The sequence below is a fragment of the Ostrea edulis genome, chromosome 5, assembly GCF_947568905.1.
Source record: "Ostrea edulis chromosome 5, xbOstEdul1.1, whole genome shotgun sequence".
Lineage (NCBI taxonomy): Eukaryota > Metazoa > Mollusca > Bivalvia > Ostreida > Ostreidae > Ostrea > Ostrea edulis.
The window spans coordinates 80,998,223-81,015,439 of NC_079168.1; the positions used below are offsets into that span (position 1 = coordinate 80,998,223).

The 17,217-nt window shown below is 34.7% G+C and overlaps 1 protein-coding gene across 1 annotated transcript in view; it reads right to left on the reverse strand.

The window, feature by feature from the left end:
• LOC125648982 (protein-cysteine N-palmitoyltransferase HHAT-like) overlaps positions 1-17,217 on the reverse strand; it is a 44,924-nt gene that overhangs the window by 3,391 nt on the left and 24,316 nt on the right. Inside the window, exon 19 of the mRNA XM_056166406.1 lies at positions 16,533-16,677. Within this exon, the coding sequence (XP_056022381.1) occupies positions 16,533-16,677 (145 nt within the window). The remainder of the gene's footprint in view (positions 1-16,532; positions 16,678-17,217) is intronic.

Here is a 17,217-nt window from a genome sequence, read left to right on the forward strand (position 1 = left end):
AAATAGACAATTACTATGGCCTAGTTCAATCATCAACTATAGTAACTAGATTTGAACCAAAATGCGATCAAACTGCTTTGGTCGAAGCCGGAAGGAGTGTCACTGCGCATGCCTGGTCTACCACACAGCAATAGATGCTTGCAGAGTGGTTGAACTTTAGTAACCAGACATGCGCACTGAAGGTCGGGAAGCAAGCTAGGCATGCACAATGAAGTTTCGGAAGTCTAATATGGCTGATGATCGAACTTACTTTGGTTCAACTTTAGTTACGATAGTTGATGATCGAAATAGACCAAAGGACTTCGACATTTTGGTCATTTACACGCTTAGGGGAAAAAATCGCGCTGGAGGTAAAAGTTATCTGTAGCCAAAGTATAACAACGTATTTTGTACAAAACATAAATTTGAATTTTTAATTAATACAACTTTCAGCAATAGCATCAATAAATATTTCTTCAGTGAGTGTATTATTGTAATCAAGATGCAAGTACCAAAGAAATACCATCAGCTGGTCCACTTCCTGATCAGTCACGTCAGCTGCTGACATACGCGTCGTGTTGAACTTAGTTAACTTTGAGTAATATTTCAGTTCATATTAAAGCACTCTTTATAGAAGTAGTGTCAGATTTGATAAGAACACATTTTTTTTCATCGTCAGATATGTCCATGGCTGATCTCTTCTACTCATCACGTGATGATTAGAAGACGAGATCAGCCGTGGGTATCCGACGATGATTTTTGTTATAAACACAACAAACTATATTTTTTTCCTGATTACCAAACTGGATAATCCCCTCGGTAATTTTTTTTTTCAAATTAGAAAAATGGGATAGTAAATATACAATGAATTGCATCTAGATTTACTTTTTGAAATTAAAATTTTAAAAAGTATACTGTAGTTCATTCAAGCTTAGCTTATTTGCGTTTTCCATTTTTGTTAAAGAAGCAACTGTCTATAATGTCAAAAAGTCTAGTCTTTAATATATCCCGAGGAATGGTCATGTAAAGAGTTGAAAAGTCATACGTTTTGATGTTGTTGATTTGAGAAAAGTTTTGTGATTTCAAGTTTACTAAGTTTTTTTTAGAATTTTGTAGAATCCACATTTGATTTACACCACTTCTGGCACATGTAGTCGCACAGTAAGTTTGAAGAAGTTTTTCTTTCACAGCTGTTAATATTTTCGTGAGGAGAAAAGATAGGAGCTTGGTAGAACATTTACTGGATCTTTGTTTGTAAGGGTTTTTATGAAGTTTAGGAATCCAGTATAGGTACGGTAACTCATATTCATCCGACCCATCGACTGGGATATTTAATGTGTCTAAAACTGAAGCATGGTTTTGAAGAATTTCGTCTTTTGCACAGGCAATTGCATCGCTTGGGGATCGAATTTACCACATAAAGAGTAAAGGTATAGAACTATATAGGGTACCCAAGTTAGCCGATGTAAAAACAATAAATTAATTGATATAAAATTCTACTTTGTATTTTAATTTATTCATACATAATCATTCTACATTACTACCAAAGTATTACGGACTTCATTTTATGAATTGGGGTAAGAAATTCATTTTAGAAATGATATTTTATGCTGCATATTCTATGTAATAGCTTGCTGCAATGCTCAAACACTTTGTGTAGTCGTATAGTATCAGGGCCCAGCTAAAAGTCAACCAAAAAATAATAGGCATTTTTCCGAGTTCATTTCTGCATATCTTGGGAAGTATACGGAATTTCGGGATGAACTTTGGTAGTAATGTAGATTGATTATGTATGAATAAATTAAAATATAAAGTAGAATTTTATATCAATTAATTTATTGTTTTTACATCGGCTAACTTGGGTATCCTATATTTAGAGTTCTATACCTTTACTCTTTATATAGTAAATTCTACCCCCAAGCGATGCAATTGCCTGTGGTCTTTTGAAAGGGCAGTTGGAGTATAGGTACGATTACCAACAGTGGAAGTTATGCCAAGTTCGTTTAAAAAGAAGTTGTAATAATGAGCCTTACAAACAAAGACAATGTTTTTACAAGCTTTGTCAGCTGGAACCAAAACATATCTCTCATGTAACTTATCAAATTCTTTTATCACTTCTGGTTTACTAAACACAGAAGGATAGATGGTACGTATTTTTGTTTTGGTGTGTCTAATGCGGAATTTTAATATTCCTCTTAATTTATACTTTTAATCCATTCTGACAATGTATCATGCACAAAGATTTTGCAAAAACCTATGACATCACATGAGGGTGGAGTTGCATGTATCTTAAATGATCTGATACCTCAACTTTATTTTAAGCCATGACTCCTCCTGGGCGCCTGATCCCACTTCTGGTATGTCCAGTGGTTCAGGTTTGCCCTTCTCTTAATTTCAAATTTTCTATAGGATTAATGAGATTGATCATTGTTCATTATCTTCACCTTTTCATTACGTACCTTAATAAGCCTTTGTTATTTTATTAAGGAGACAAGAGTTTTAAAGCACTGGAAGTGTGAAAGAAATAACGATCATGGTAAAAAGACAGATATGTGCTCATACATGTATATATAGCTTATGTCCTTCCACATGAAGAGATTGTGACCTTTAATTAACATTGACCAAAGAAAAAAACAACTAATATGACATTTAATCCTAATTGCTATCAATGTAATCATCAAACATCTTCAAATATATTTACGTCACAATTCTTGAACCAAACATGGAAGTTGACACACACAAAAATTGGTTCAGCGGTCACTCTTAATGACTATTTAATTATCATATAAATTGCACGGATATGTTTTCATCATTCTGTAGTTATTGACTTGATAAATTGAGGTGTAGTTTTGCAAAATATTACTAATATCAGATTAAAGGCACCTGCTACAAACAAAAAATGAATGCATGCGGGTTGATAAATATTTTATTTTTTTTTACTTATTCTGTTTGTAATTACTAAATTCCTAAAATATTAGGAATTGTTTATTTTCTATGATGTTCAAGAAATGAAATGTATTGCCAACCTCCCTGCATCACTCTATAAAAAGTTTTCTCCACTATATTGAACATGATTGAGAAATTGTGGTCAAAATTTTAATTCCATGCAGCGAATTTTATTCATTTTACTTATACAAATATGAATTTAGCATCCATTTTCATAATTTTTGAAAAAAGATTGTAGAAAGTGGCCTTTAAGTTTACATAATTTTGGAATATTAATTATCAAAATGCTGATGTGTTAAAACGTTATGCTGATTCATTGTTCAGGATCAATCGAATGGTATCTACATAAAATGTTCAGCATGCTGAATAAAAATCTACATGGAAACTAGTTCACAGAATTTCTGAATGACTTTAATTTTTGAGAAGCAATCTGATTTCCTATGGCATGACTCTGAGATCATGGTAGTTTGTCGCTTCCCCCTAACTTCAAAGACCCAAAGATAAATGTCTCTTCATAAAAGTCTGGAAAACCAAGAGAAAAAAATCAATGTAACCTTAAAAAGGGAGGTAATGATGCTGTAATGACATGATATATCAAACGTGCTATATTGTAAATCGAGAAAATTAGCCATACTATACAAAGCATTTATCTACAGATCTTTGAAGAACCTTTAATCAATACTGAAAATTACAAACCAACAGTACCACAGAATGAAATGATGCCTTTAATTTCAGCCATCCCAGATGCACCTTCACTCTAGTTTTCCTCTGTGATAGATTTGGCTTTGATCAACCTTCCAATTGACGCACTGCATATCATTTAAGAAGTACAGCGTACTTTAATAATCTAAAAACAAGCATTCTGAGAGTATTGCATAAGCAATACATATCCCCTACAGGCACCCCCATTAATTGACGAATGTAATATTCGATATAATGTACATTTGATGGTCTTTGACCTTGAACTGTGACCTACAACATTGGCACCAAGTCACCATGTTCACCAGTATCGAATTAGTTTGATGTTTTGTTGTTCATACAGTTGATGCATGTAGTTTTTATCAGGGATGAAATAGTCTTAGTCAGAATAATTTTTAAATTCAATTCATAAATATGTTGCATATATGGTTTTGGGTCTGATAACTATAATTATAAAAACAAACCAAGAAAATTCGGTACTTCGTCATCAGGAGATGTACCCTTTGCCTATAGTTTCGATGCAGTTCAAAAAGCACCAAATCTGGGTCACTATATGTGCACAAAATACATGGGGGAAATATTCAAATAATCGTGCAAATGGGACACAAAACAATACACTGATATAACATTCATATCTGCATTTAAAATACTTATAAAGGACCTCTGAACCCAGTACATGATAATATTTACTATAGCCTCGGTCAACCAGACACTCGGCTGTCTCCGTAAATCTCCAACGGAAATCTTCTGCAATATAATGTTTTCAGTCATCTACCAAGAGAACCAATAAATCCTAATTATTTCTACAGCAATTATAACTTCATGATAAGAACTGTCGAATAATTAAGTAAAAAGGCCCAATGGAATAGAAAATTCTGCTTTGTGAAACATTATCTAGCAGAACTAATGAATACATAAATGTTTGAAATTTTGTTCTTTGTCAAACCACTCGGAGGTGAGTGTGGTCGGGGGTCATTAGATGCCTGAGTGAGTGTGGTAATGTCGGGGGTCATTAGATGCCTGAGTGAGTGTGGTAATGTCGGGGGTCATTAGATGCCTGAGTGAGTGTGGTAATGTCGGGGGTCATTAGATGCCTGAGTGAGTGTGGTAGTGTCGGGGGTCATTAGATGCTTGAGTGAGTGTGGTAGTGTCGGGGGTCATTAGATGCCTGAGTGAGTGTGGTAATGTCGGGGGTCATTAGATGCCTGAGTGAGTGTGGTAATGTCGGGGGTCATTAGATGCCTGAGTGAGTGTGGTAATGTCGGGGGTCATTAGATGCCTGAGTGAGTGTGGTAATGTCGGGGGCCATTAGATGCCTGAGTGAGTGTGGTAATGTCGGGGGTCATTAGATGCCTGAGTGAGTGAGGTAATGTCGGGGGTCATTAGATGCCTGAGTGAGTGTGGTAGTGTCGGGGGTCATTAGATGCCTGAGTGAGTGTGGTAGTGTCGGGGGTCATTAGATGCCTGAGTGAGTGTGGTAGTGTCGGGGGTCATTAGATGCCTGAGTGAGTGTGGTAATGTCGGGGGTCATTAGATGCCTGAGTGAGTGTGGTAGTGTCGGGGGTCATTAGATGCCTGAGTGAGTGTGGTAGTGTCGGGGGTCATTAGATGCTTGAGTGAGTGTGGTAGTGTCGGGGGTCATTAGATGCCTGAGTGAGTGTGGTAATGTCGGGGGTCATTAGATGCCTGAGTGAGTGTGGTAATGTCGGGGGTCATTAGATGCCTGAGTGAGTGTGGTAATGTCGGGGGTCATTAGATGCCTGAGTGAGTGTGGTCGGGGGTCATTAGATGCCTGAGTGAGTGTGGTAATGTCGGGGGTCATTAGATGCCTGAGTGAGTGTGGTAATGTCGGGGGTCATTAGATGCCTGAGAATTGACTGATTGATTGATTGTATATTGTTTGAGTGTGGTAATGTCGGGGTCATTAGATGCCTGAGAATTGACTGATTGATTGATTGTATATTGTTTGAGTGTGGTAATGTCGGGGGTCATTAGATGCCTGAGGATTGACTGATTGATTGATTGTATATTGTTTGAGTGTGGTAATGTCGGGGTCATTAGATGCCTGAGGATTGACTGATTGATTGATTGTATATTGTTTGAGTGTGGTAATGTCGGGGTCATTAGATGCCTGAGGATTGACTGATTGATTGATTGTATATTGTTTGAGTGTGGTAATGTCGGGGGTCATTAGATGCCTGAGGATTGACTGATTGATTGATTGTATATTGTTTGAGTGTGGTAATGTCGGGGGTCATTAGATGCCTGAGGATTGACTGATTGATTGATTGTATATTGTTTAACGTCCCTCTCGAGAATATTTCACTCATATGGAGATGTCACCATTATTGGAGAAGGGCTGCAAAATTTAGGCCTACGCTCGGCGCTTACAGCCCTTGAGCAGGGAGGGATCTTTATCGTGACACTCCTGCTGTGACACGGAATCTCGGTTTTTGCGGTTTCATCTGATAGACCGTCCCATTTCGCTGCGTCTTACAACAAGCAAGGGGTACTGAGGACCTATTCTAACCAAGAAACCCAAGGGACAAGGCTGACAAAAGTACTATCAAGACTGAGTAAAGTACTAACAAGACTGAACAAAGTACTAACAATATTGAGCAAAGTGCTAACAAGGCTTACAAAAGTACTGACAAGACTATGAAAAGTACTAAGAAGATGGACAAAAGTACTGATAAGATTGATGAAGGTACTAAGAAGACTGATGAAAGTACTAACAAGGCTTATAAAAGTACTGAGAAGGCTTATTTAGTACAGACAAGGAAAGTACTAACATGACTGATGAAAGTACTGACAAGACGGGAAGGTACAAAGAAGATGTACTAGCAAGACTGAGAAAAGTACTAATAAGACAAAGGAAAGTACTAACAAGGCTGAAGAAGGTACAACAGAATATATAACAAACACAGCCAGTCAACATTAAAGTAACAACAGAATATATAACAAACACGGTCAGTCAACATTAAAGTATCAACAGAATATATAACAAACACAGCCAGTCAACATTAAAGTATCAACAGAATATATAACAAACACAGCCAGTCAACATTAAAGTAACAACAGAATATATAACAAACACAGCCAGTCAACATTAAAGTAGCAACAGAATATATAACAAACACAGCCAGTCAACATTAAAGTATCAACAGAATATATAACAAATAGAGCCAGTCATCATTAAAGTATCAACAGAATATATAACAAACACAGCCAGTCAACATTAAAGTAACAACAGAATATATAACAAACACAGCCAGTCAACATTACAGTATCAACAGAATATATAACAAATAGAGCCAGTCAACATTAAAGTATCAACAGAATATATAACAAATAGAGCCAGTCAACATTAAAGTATCAACAGAATATATAACAAACACAGCCAGTCAACATTAAAGTAGCAACAGAATATATAACAAATAGAGCCAGTCAACATTAAAGTATCAACAGAATATATAACAAACACAGCCAGTCAACATTAAAGTAGCAACAGAATATATAACAAATAGAGCCAGTCAACATTAAAGTATCAACAGAATATATAACAAATAGAGCCAGTCATCATTAAAGTAGCAACAGAATATATAACAAACACAGCCAGTCAACATTAAAGTAACAACAGAATATATAACAAACACAGCCAGTCAACATTAAAGTATCAACAGAATATATAACAAATAGAGCCAGTCAACATTAAAGTATCAACAGAATATATAACAAATAGAGCCAGTCAACATTAAAGTATCAACAGAATATATAACAAACACAGCCAGTCAACATTAAAGTAGCAACAGAATATATAACAAATAGAGCCAGTCAACATTAAAGTATCAACAGAATATATAACAAACACAGCCAGTCAACATTAAAGTATCAACAGAATATATAACAAATAGAGCCAGTCAACATTAAAGTATCAACAGAATATATAACAAACACAGCCAGTCAACATTAAAGTAGCAACAGAATATATAACAAATAGAGCCAGTCAACATTAAAGTATCAACAGAATATATAACAAATAGAGCCAGTCAACATTAAAGTAACAACAGAATATATAACAAACACAGCCAGTCAACATTAAAGTATCAACAGAATATATAACAAACACAGCCAGTCAACATTAAAGTATCAACAGAATATATAACAAACACAGTCAGTCAACATTAAAGTAACAACAGAATATATAACAAATAGAGCCAGTCAACATTAAAGTAGCAACAGAATATATAACAAATAGAGCCAGTCAACATTAAAGTATCAACAGAATATATAACAAATAGAGCCAGTCAACATTAAAGTAACAACAGAATATATAACAAACACAGCCAGTCAACATTAAAGTATCAACAGAATATATAACAAACACAGCCAGTCAACATTAAAGTATCAACAGAATATATAACAAACACAGCCAGTCAACATTAAAGTAACAACAGAATATATAACAAATAGAGCCAGTCAACATTAAAGTAGCAACAGAATATATAACAAATAGAGCCAGTCAACATTAAAGTATCAACAGAATATATAACAAACACAGCCAGTCAACATTAAAGTATCAACAGAATATATAACAAACACAGCCAGTCAACATTAAAGTAACAACAGAATATATAACAAACAGAGCCAGTCAACATTAAAGTATCAACAGAATATATAACAAACACAGCCAGTCAACATTAAAGTATCAACAGAATATATAACAAACACAGCCAGTCAACATTAAAGTATCAACAGAATATATAACAAACACAGCCAGTCAACATTAAAGTAACAACAGAATATATAACAAACACAGCCAGTCAACATTCAAGTATCAACAGAATATATAACAAACACAGCCAGTCAACATTAAAGTATCAACAGAATATATAACAAACAGAGCCAGTCAACATTAAAGTAACAACAGAATATATAACAAACACAGCCAGTCAACATTAAAGTATCAACAGAATATATAACAAACACAGCCAGTCAAGTATAAACCATGTACTTTTCAGCATGAATGAATTGTTTGGAAATTCAATCAGGAAACATGTATTTTGTGCTGAGGATTAAATTGACTTGATAAAGTCATTACATTGAGATGCCAATAAAGTAAAAATATACCGAGAAGACACCTGATTCACCAAACTGGTTTTTTTTTAAATACATATATATTAATTCTCCATTCAAATGTTAGGGTTTAGCACGTAGCAATAGATTATTGAGAAAAGTGCGTAGATTCTCCTTTTTGAGTGCAAATACAGTAGGAGGAAATAGCAATATTTACAACAGGAACCTGAACTGGGATATAACCAGCATCCATCCACGGCCACCATTGATTAAGTGGTAGGTGCACGGTCGCCTGTAATTGATATGCTATTAAACAAGGTGAAAGTCCGAAGTAATGGCTAATTATTGATAATGAGGTGATGGCAATGAGGATTATAACTACACAAATCTCAGGAAATGGAGATTTCTGTAACCGTGTTTGGCAGGTTAAGATATTTTCTTCTCTTAAATCTGGCTTGCCCAAAGTACCTATCATAACCACTTTTCAATCTCTAGCGCTCTCATCATCAATCAGAGATGAAATACAAGACCGAGAAAGAATGCAAAAGCACCAACACAAAAAGAATTACGTGACATCTACAGGTCGGCTATGCATTAGCCTACTACTAGTTATAAGGGCATTCAGGCGCTCCTGAGTTCAATTCTTACCAGGAGCTCCAAAGTTCAATTCTTACCAGGAGCTCCCAAGTTCAATTATTGATCCCAACCAGGAGCTCTCAAGCTCAATTCTTTCCAACACTGCATCAAACCCAAGATATTTAATGCAAGTGTCCAGCGTTAGAAGTGAGTCATGGGTCATTAGGATTTGACCTTTAAAACAAAGGTCCCATGTCACGGCAGGCATTGGCACATTAATGAACCTGTTACGACCCTGAGTGTCATACAAAGGTCAATATTTGGGGCACTTCACCTACAGCTGGTGACATCTCTACATGGTTGAAAAATTCTCAAATGGGATGTAAACCGACAAACAAACAAAATTTCCAGCTATATCAAGAGGTATAAATGTATAGCAATACTTGATGAGCAATTTCATGAAATGTATTAGTTTCTCTGTATCAAATTTCAATACATTCTCTTGCAACCATAAATTTGCAATATGCAATATTTCATCCATGAATTTTATTAAGTATTGGGATGCTCTTTGTGAATGGTAATCTATGGAGCGCTAAATTAACATAAACTCAAATAATTGAAGATATCTTCAATTATTTAAAGATATCATCAATTCAATTATTGCTCTCTTTAATTGAATTAATGCGCGCATTAAATCAATTATTGCTCTCATCAAATGAATTCATGCACGCTTCAATTCAATTATTGCTCTCCTCAATTGAGTTAATGCGCGCATCAATTGAATTAATGAGAGCAATAATTGATTTAATGCGTGCATTAATTCAATTATTGCTCTCTTCAATTCATTTGATGAGAGCATCAATTTAGTAGAAATATTGCTCGCAATAATTAATTTAGAGCTCGGTATAAATAATTTGACGATCTCTTTAATTCAATTGAAGATATCATTAAATCATTTACAATGCTTTTGTATAAGGAATTAATGCGCGCATCAATTCTTTTAAAGAGAGCAACAATTCAATTAAAGATATCATTAATTCAATTGTGGATATGTTGAATTGAAGAGATCTTTAATTATATAGTTGCTCTCTCTAAAAGAATTATTGCTCTCTTCAAATGAATTAAAGATATCATTAATTCAATTGAAGAGAGCAATAATTGAATTAATGCGCGCATTAAATCAATTATTGCTCTCATCAAATGAATTAATGCGCGCATCAATTCAATTATTGCTCTCATCAATTGATTTAATGCACGCATTATATCAATTATTGCTCTCTTCAATTGAATTGTAGCGCGCATCAATTCAATTGTTGATATCATTAATTCATTTGAAGAGATCATTAATTCAATTAAAGCGCGCATCAAATCAGCTAAAGAATTAATGCTCTCATCAATTCAATTAATGCGTGCAATAATTCAGAATTGAAGATATCATTAATTATTTGAAGAGATCTTTAATTCAATTGTTGCGCGCATCAAATGAATTGATGATATCTTCAAATAATTGAAGATATCTTCAATTATTTGAGTTTATGTTAATTTGGCGCTCCATAGTAATCAGCCATGCAACAGTTCAGAATCCATTTCTGCTATATGTGAAACTTTAACATGACTGTCAATGACACAGAGAGATGACACTGTCGATCATTTCATACTGTGCTCATCATAAGGATATTGTTACTTATCAGAGAGGCAAAGTCCGTTAATAAATCTCGTCCAAGTCAAACTTTTTGAAAATATTGTCATATACAATATTCAAAGCATGAATAGACATTTTCCAAGTATGTTTTATCAATGCAAGGATTTAAAAAACTGAACTTGTTAATCAACAAGCATTCTGTACTTAATTGCTTATCATTACATGTCCCCTATCGGTTTCAAGTCAAGTCGTCTGCATAATATTCTGCGTGAATAATCATATTATGTCAACAGTTTATAAACAGGAATAATCAGGTCCCATAAAAAAATATATGACAGATTCAAATTCCATATTCCATTTTGTCACAAGTAGAAAAAACTGAATATTTGTGTTTATTTTCTAAGTCCAAAGGCCCTAACATTGCAAAAAATCAATGGACTTGAACAAAATCAAACTTTATTTGTAACTTGTCATGCAATGTACCAAATATCAAATAAATATCTAAAAGCATGACCAAAAAAATGTGGAAAACTGAGTAAATTACATTTATTTTCTAAGTCCAAGAGTCAGAATTCAGCAAAAAAAATCAATGGACTGGAATAAATTTCTCACCTGATCTGCACCTTTTCATAATAAAGCAATGTACCTAATATCTGCAAGTATGAATTTAAAAAAGTGCCAAAAACTGATTTGCCAGACTGGCAAACAGACAGAGAGAGTACAAACCTGAAGTCCCCCTTTGGCTCTGCGGGTAGGGGACTTATAAAATGGGTGAAGGTAACAGTAATTAATCTCAAAAATCAATCTGAAGAATAAAGAATTGAGAACAGGGCACACATGGACCCTGGACACACCAGAGGTGGGATCAGGTGTCTACACCCACCGTGAGCCCTATATCTTGACCAGGTAAATGGAGTTATCCGTAGTCAAAATCAGTGGGTAAAGAAAGACCCAACAATTGGTATGAAACACGTCAGACAGCATATTACATAATGACAGGTTGTATTTCATTATGATAGGCCATAGAATTTGCGAAATACAGACTTTAAATGAGACTCTTGAAGCCCGTGTAACATCAACATATTTGTCAGTAGCATTTATAATTATGCAGTATCTGAAATATGAAGCTTCTAGCACAATCATGCAAATTGGTACCAAGCAATAATAGTAGGTTATTAGAGAAGGCTTTGACCAGATTACCTTGGAAAGATCATGACTTTGGGATAAAAAAAAGTAGCATAAGCTTACTTGAATTCTGTCAAGGTTAGCCATAAATCTAAATTAAACATCAGTTGAACTTCCTACTAAGAAGTAGGATATCTCTCAAAGGACCTGGCAAACAAATATGATAAACTCATGGATTGCAGGAATGTGAACAGTTAATCCAGAACTATGACCCCAAATAACTTGATAAAAAATACAAAATGTCTACTTTTAATGACTCATATCTGAACCCATCACCTTCTGACTGCTGGTACAGTAACTGTTAGGTCACATGGAAAGCTAGCACAATCAAATATATCTCAATTCTCTACTCAGCTCATCACACAACTCCAAACTCATCACACAAATCACAATTCATCACACACCTCACAATTCATCACACAACTCCCAATTCATCACACAACTCATCACACAACTCACAAATCATCACACAACTCCCAATTCATCACACAACTCATCACACAACTCACAATTCATCACACAACTCACAATTCATCACACAACTCATCACACAACTAACAAATCATCACACAACTCACAATTCATCACACAACTCACATTTTATCACACAATTCATCACACAACTCACAATTCATCACACAACTCACAATTCATCACACAACTAACAAATCATCACACAACTCACAATTCATCACACAACTCATTACACAACTCACAATTCACCACACAACTCACAATTCACCACACAACTCACAATTCATCACACAACTCACAATTCATCACACAACTCACAATTCATCACACAATTCATCACACAACTCACAATTCATCACACAATTCAAAATTCACCACACAACTCACATTTCATCACACAACTCACAATTCATCACAAAACTCACAATTCATCACACAACTCACAATTCACCACACAACTCACAATTCATCACACAACTCACAATTCATCACACAACTCAAAATTCACCACACAACTCACATTTCATAACACAACTCAATTCACCACACAACTCACATTTCATCACACAACTTACAAATCATCTCACAAGTCATCACTCAACTCACAATTCAACACAACACAATTTATCTCACAATTCATCGCTCAACTCACAACACATCAGACTACTTATGTCTCGCTACACAACTCAAAATTCACCTCACTACACACCATTCATCACACAACTCATAATTCATCACACATCTCACATTTCATCACACAATTCATCACCACAAAATTCATCATCACACAACTCACAACTCATCACAGAACTCACAATTTATCACACAATGCTGATGTCTAACAGTCAATGAAATATCAGATTTAGTTGGATCACTTTCACAACATAACATGAACTAATATTTGGCAATACTAAATCTCTGTATATTTATAGATTTCTAATGAGTCCAATCCAAACAAACTGAACAAGGTCAATGGGCTATCAGGTGGTCTATCTGTGAAGTAATCTAAGACCGCCTGCCTAATCCTGGCATAATTAGGGTTTATATAGGGATGTTTGGCTGTGATTAATACTGATTTCAGATCCAGTGCTGGCGATGGGGTCATTAAGGCGCTCCACTTATTCATCGACCTTCACTTTGTAAAAGCATTTCACGCTATTAGCTAAGCTAGGCCTCCGATGTCAATTTAAGGAAGCAAAGTACCCTGGTCAATGACCCCTGGTTCAAACTACTCTGTCAGCTCTAAGCGAACAATATAGTTGCTGTAATGCAGTATCATTGGCTGCTGAGGCAGATGAATATTCATTGTGTAAACATGCACATGACCTTGACTCTGTTTGTGATTATGCATCTGAGAAACAAAACACCCCCAGAGATTTATGTCAATAAAACCATCACTGTCATCAGAATTGTTTTTTCGAGTTGTGAAGTCATTTACTTTCGGGAGCCATTACGTTTGATTAATAGCATTGAATTTGTGTACATACCTTCTGAAAGCTCACTCAAATAAAACCAAAAATTAACAAATTCATCTCGTGTTTAATTGTCAGTGAAATTAATACATGTTTTAGTTTGTAGTAATGTTGACAGAAAATCTGATGATGTTTTTCAAAATCAGCATCTCCATATTCCATGAAAGACGTCAACAAATCTTACTAAAATGTGTTTGTCTGCTTGCTATCTCAGGGAACACGAAGTCTTCAGACAGACATGAATACCTCATTAGATTTTATTTATTAATAAAGTTTTTATCTGAGTCTACAAAGAATGATGGACACCTCAACAAATCTTAAAGAGTTTCTTTGATTACTCTCTCAGGGAATATGTATTCAACACAGAGATCAGTACCTCTATAAATCGTACTTATTCACAAAATTTTTAAAAACTGATGAACACCTCAACAAATCTTGGTTAAAGTGTTTCTCTGAACCCAGTTGCATGAAGGTTAGTTAAATTTAACTAACAGTTTACTTCCGGTTAACTCTTACATTTATATACTGTTAACTAGATGTCTCCTGTCAGTTAAATTTAACTAACTTTTGTGCAGCTGGCCCCTGATCACTATTTCAGGGAATATAAGTCTTCAAGACAAAGATGGGTACCTCAATAAATCTCACTTTAAAACTAGTTTTATCCGAGTATTATCTCAGAGATAAGAACCTCAGAAAGATGTTGTGTAGCGTAGAATAGTAGAATAAGAAATTATTCACTTTTGCTTAATTTCCTATAGTAAGCACAGGGATTCCCACATTATGAAATTCGTACCTCAGTAATTTTGGATAATAAGGAGGAGGAGAGGGTAGTGAACAGTTGTCATAAAAATAAAACAAAATTTGTTTACAATGTAATACTTCAATATTTAGATTAATGCTTTACGCTTAAATATTATCCTCTGTCACCAAATTCAATGATTTTCTACAGACACGTCAATTGTTGATTGCTTTGATGGTTTTAAGAGTATCAGTCATTCAAATCATAGTAAAAAGATCCGTTTCAGATTTGGGTGTTCTGAGTCTTTTGATTCTAAATATTCATCTCAGGGAATGAAGAGTTTTCTCTGTGGTGGTATCAAAAGAGAAGAAATAAAAACTCAGAAATGTCTCTTAGGAATGATAAATCTGTTAGATATAGTTGATCTTTGGTAAAACAAATATCCAAATAATATAAGACATTCATGTATGTTGAAACATTTGGAGTTTTGCTCATCATCATCTAACACATCAATATTCTCACTTATTTTCATTTTAATAAATTCTAAGATGGTCAGACCTCAAGTCTATGTACAAATTAAAAGAATCTTGAACATGTGACAAAAGTTCAAGGTCACAACCATCAGTGTTCTTTATAGATCGATTTTCAACAGTGACTAACCTAACATGAATACAACAGCTTCTTATCAAATCGATGTAATGCTTTCCAAGATTTTTAATTTCTTAATGTGAATTAGAACTGAAGATCTACTGTTCATAAATTCATAGATGAATTCTTTAGATTTACCCGGACGTAACTAAAGATAAATCCTGTAAATTTAATTAATTACTAAGTACTATGTTATTTAACCTTGCTTCGCTTGCTATTTATCTGTTGTATCTTATAAGCATGACATATTACATATTGTAATATTTAAGGAGAGGAGCCAGTAAGCTTACAGAACTTGTCTCCTGAATCTGTTTGATTATTCAATAAAATATGTTTAAAACAAAACAACTGAAGATAACAAACAATGACCAATCTCATAAATCCTATAAAGAATACAAAATTAAGAGAAAGGCAAACACGGACCCCTGGATATACCAGAGGTAGGATCAGGTGCCTAAGAAGAGTAAGCATTCCCTGTTGACCGATCACACCTGCCAGGAATGCCTTGGATCTGCTTCATGATATTTGAAGATTTTCAGTTTTTGTTTTATATCCAACATAGCATATTTAGCTGTGTGTCCACCATACTCAGATTTCAAAAACATGACTTAAGATTTGAACTCAAATAATCATCTACTTCAAACTTTGAGACCTGGAAGACTAACGGTGGAAAATTGTGTAGGCTTGAAGGCCAGTTGAAATTTGTGCACCGGTGATATAACTGACAGTCATTTGCGGGTTTTTTTGTAACAGTAATTAACCAAACGGTACCTGTAATACGTTGACGGGTGGTGGAATGCAAGAGGGAGCATTATATAGGTGTTTTATATAATAAGGAAAACTCAACTGACAATTCTTCTTGGAATTTAGCAAGAGGGGGGGGGGATTACTGCAGTCCGTCACTCAGAAGTCAGAAAGATTTCTAACAAGGATCAATCTATGGGAAAATGTAGTCAATATTATATCTAGGTTGTATTTCCACTATTTCTCAAGACTGGATTCTTTTAGTGCTTGTCAATGATTCTGTGTGAAGAACAGAGTAATCCCCCTTTGCTATATTGCTATAAAATAAAGACTATGTTTAAAGGAAACACACCTGAAGAAATGTATCTGCTGTAGAATATAAACCCCACCGAACTCCCACCAAAGAAACAGAAAGCAGTGATGGCAGACATCAAGAACAATGGAACACTGAGGAAAGCATGCATACGTCGGATCCACTCCTTGGATAAGTATCTTCTCTGTAAAAAAAAATATTCATAATAAAGAAACATTGAGGACTGCGTGCATACATGGGATCCACTCCTTGGATAAGTATCTTCTCTGTAAAAAAAAAAAATTCATAATAAAGAAACATTGAGGACTGCGTGCATACATGGGATCCACTCCTTGGATAAGTATCTTCTCTGTAAAAAAAAAAAAATTCATAATAAAGAAACATTGAGGACTGCGTGCATACATGGGATCCACTCCTTGGATAAGTATCTTCTCTGTAAAAAAAAAAAATTCATAATAAAGAAACATTGAAGACTGCGTGCATACATGGGATCCACTCCTTGGATAAGTATCTTCTCTGTAAAAAAAGTAAAATTCATAATAAAGAAACATTGAGGACTGCATGCATACATGGGATCCACTCCTTGGATAAGTATCTTCTCTGTAAAAAAAAAAAAAAATTCATAATAAAGAAACATTGAGGACTGCGTGCATACATGGGATCCACTCCCTGGATAAATATCTCTCAAAATAAAATAAAGCATCAATTAAATGTACATATTCAT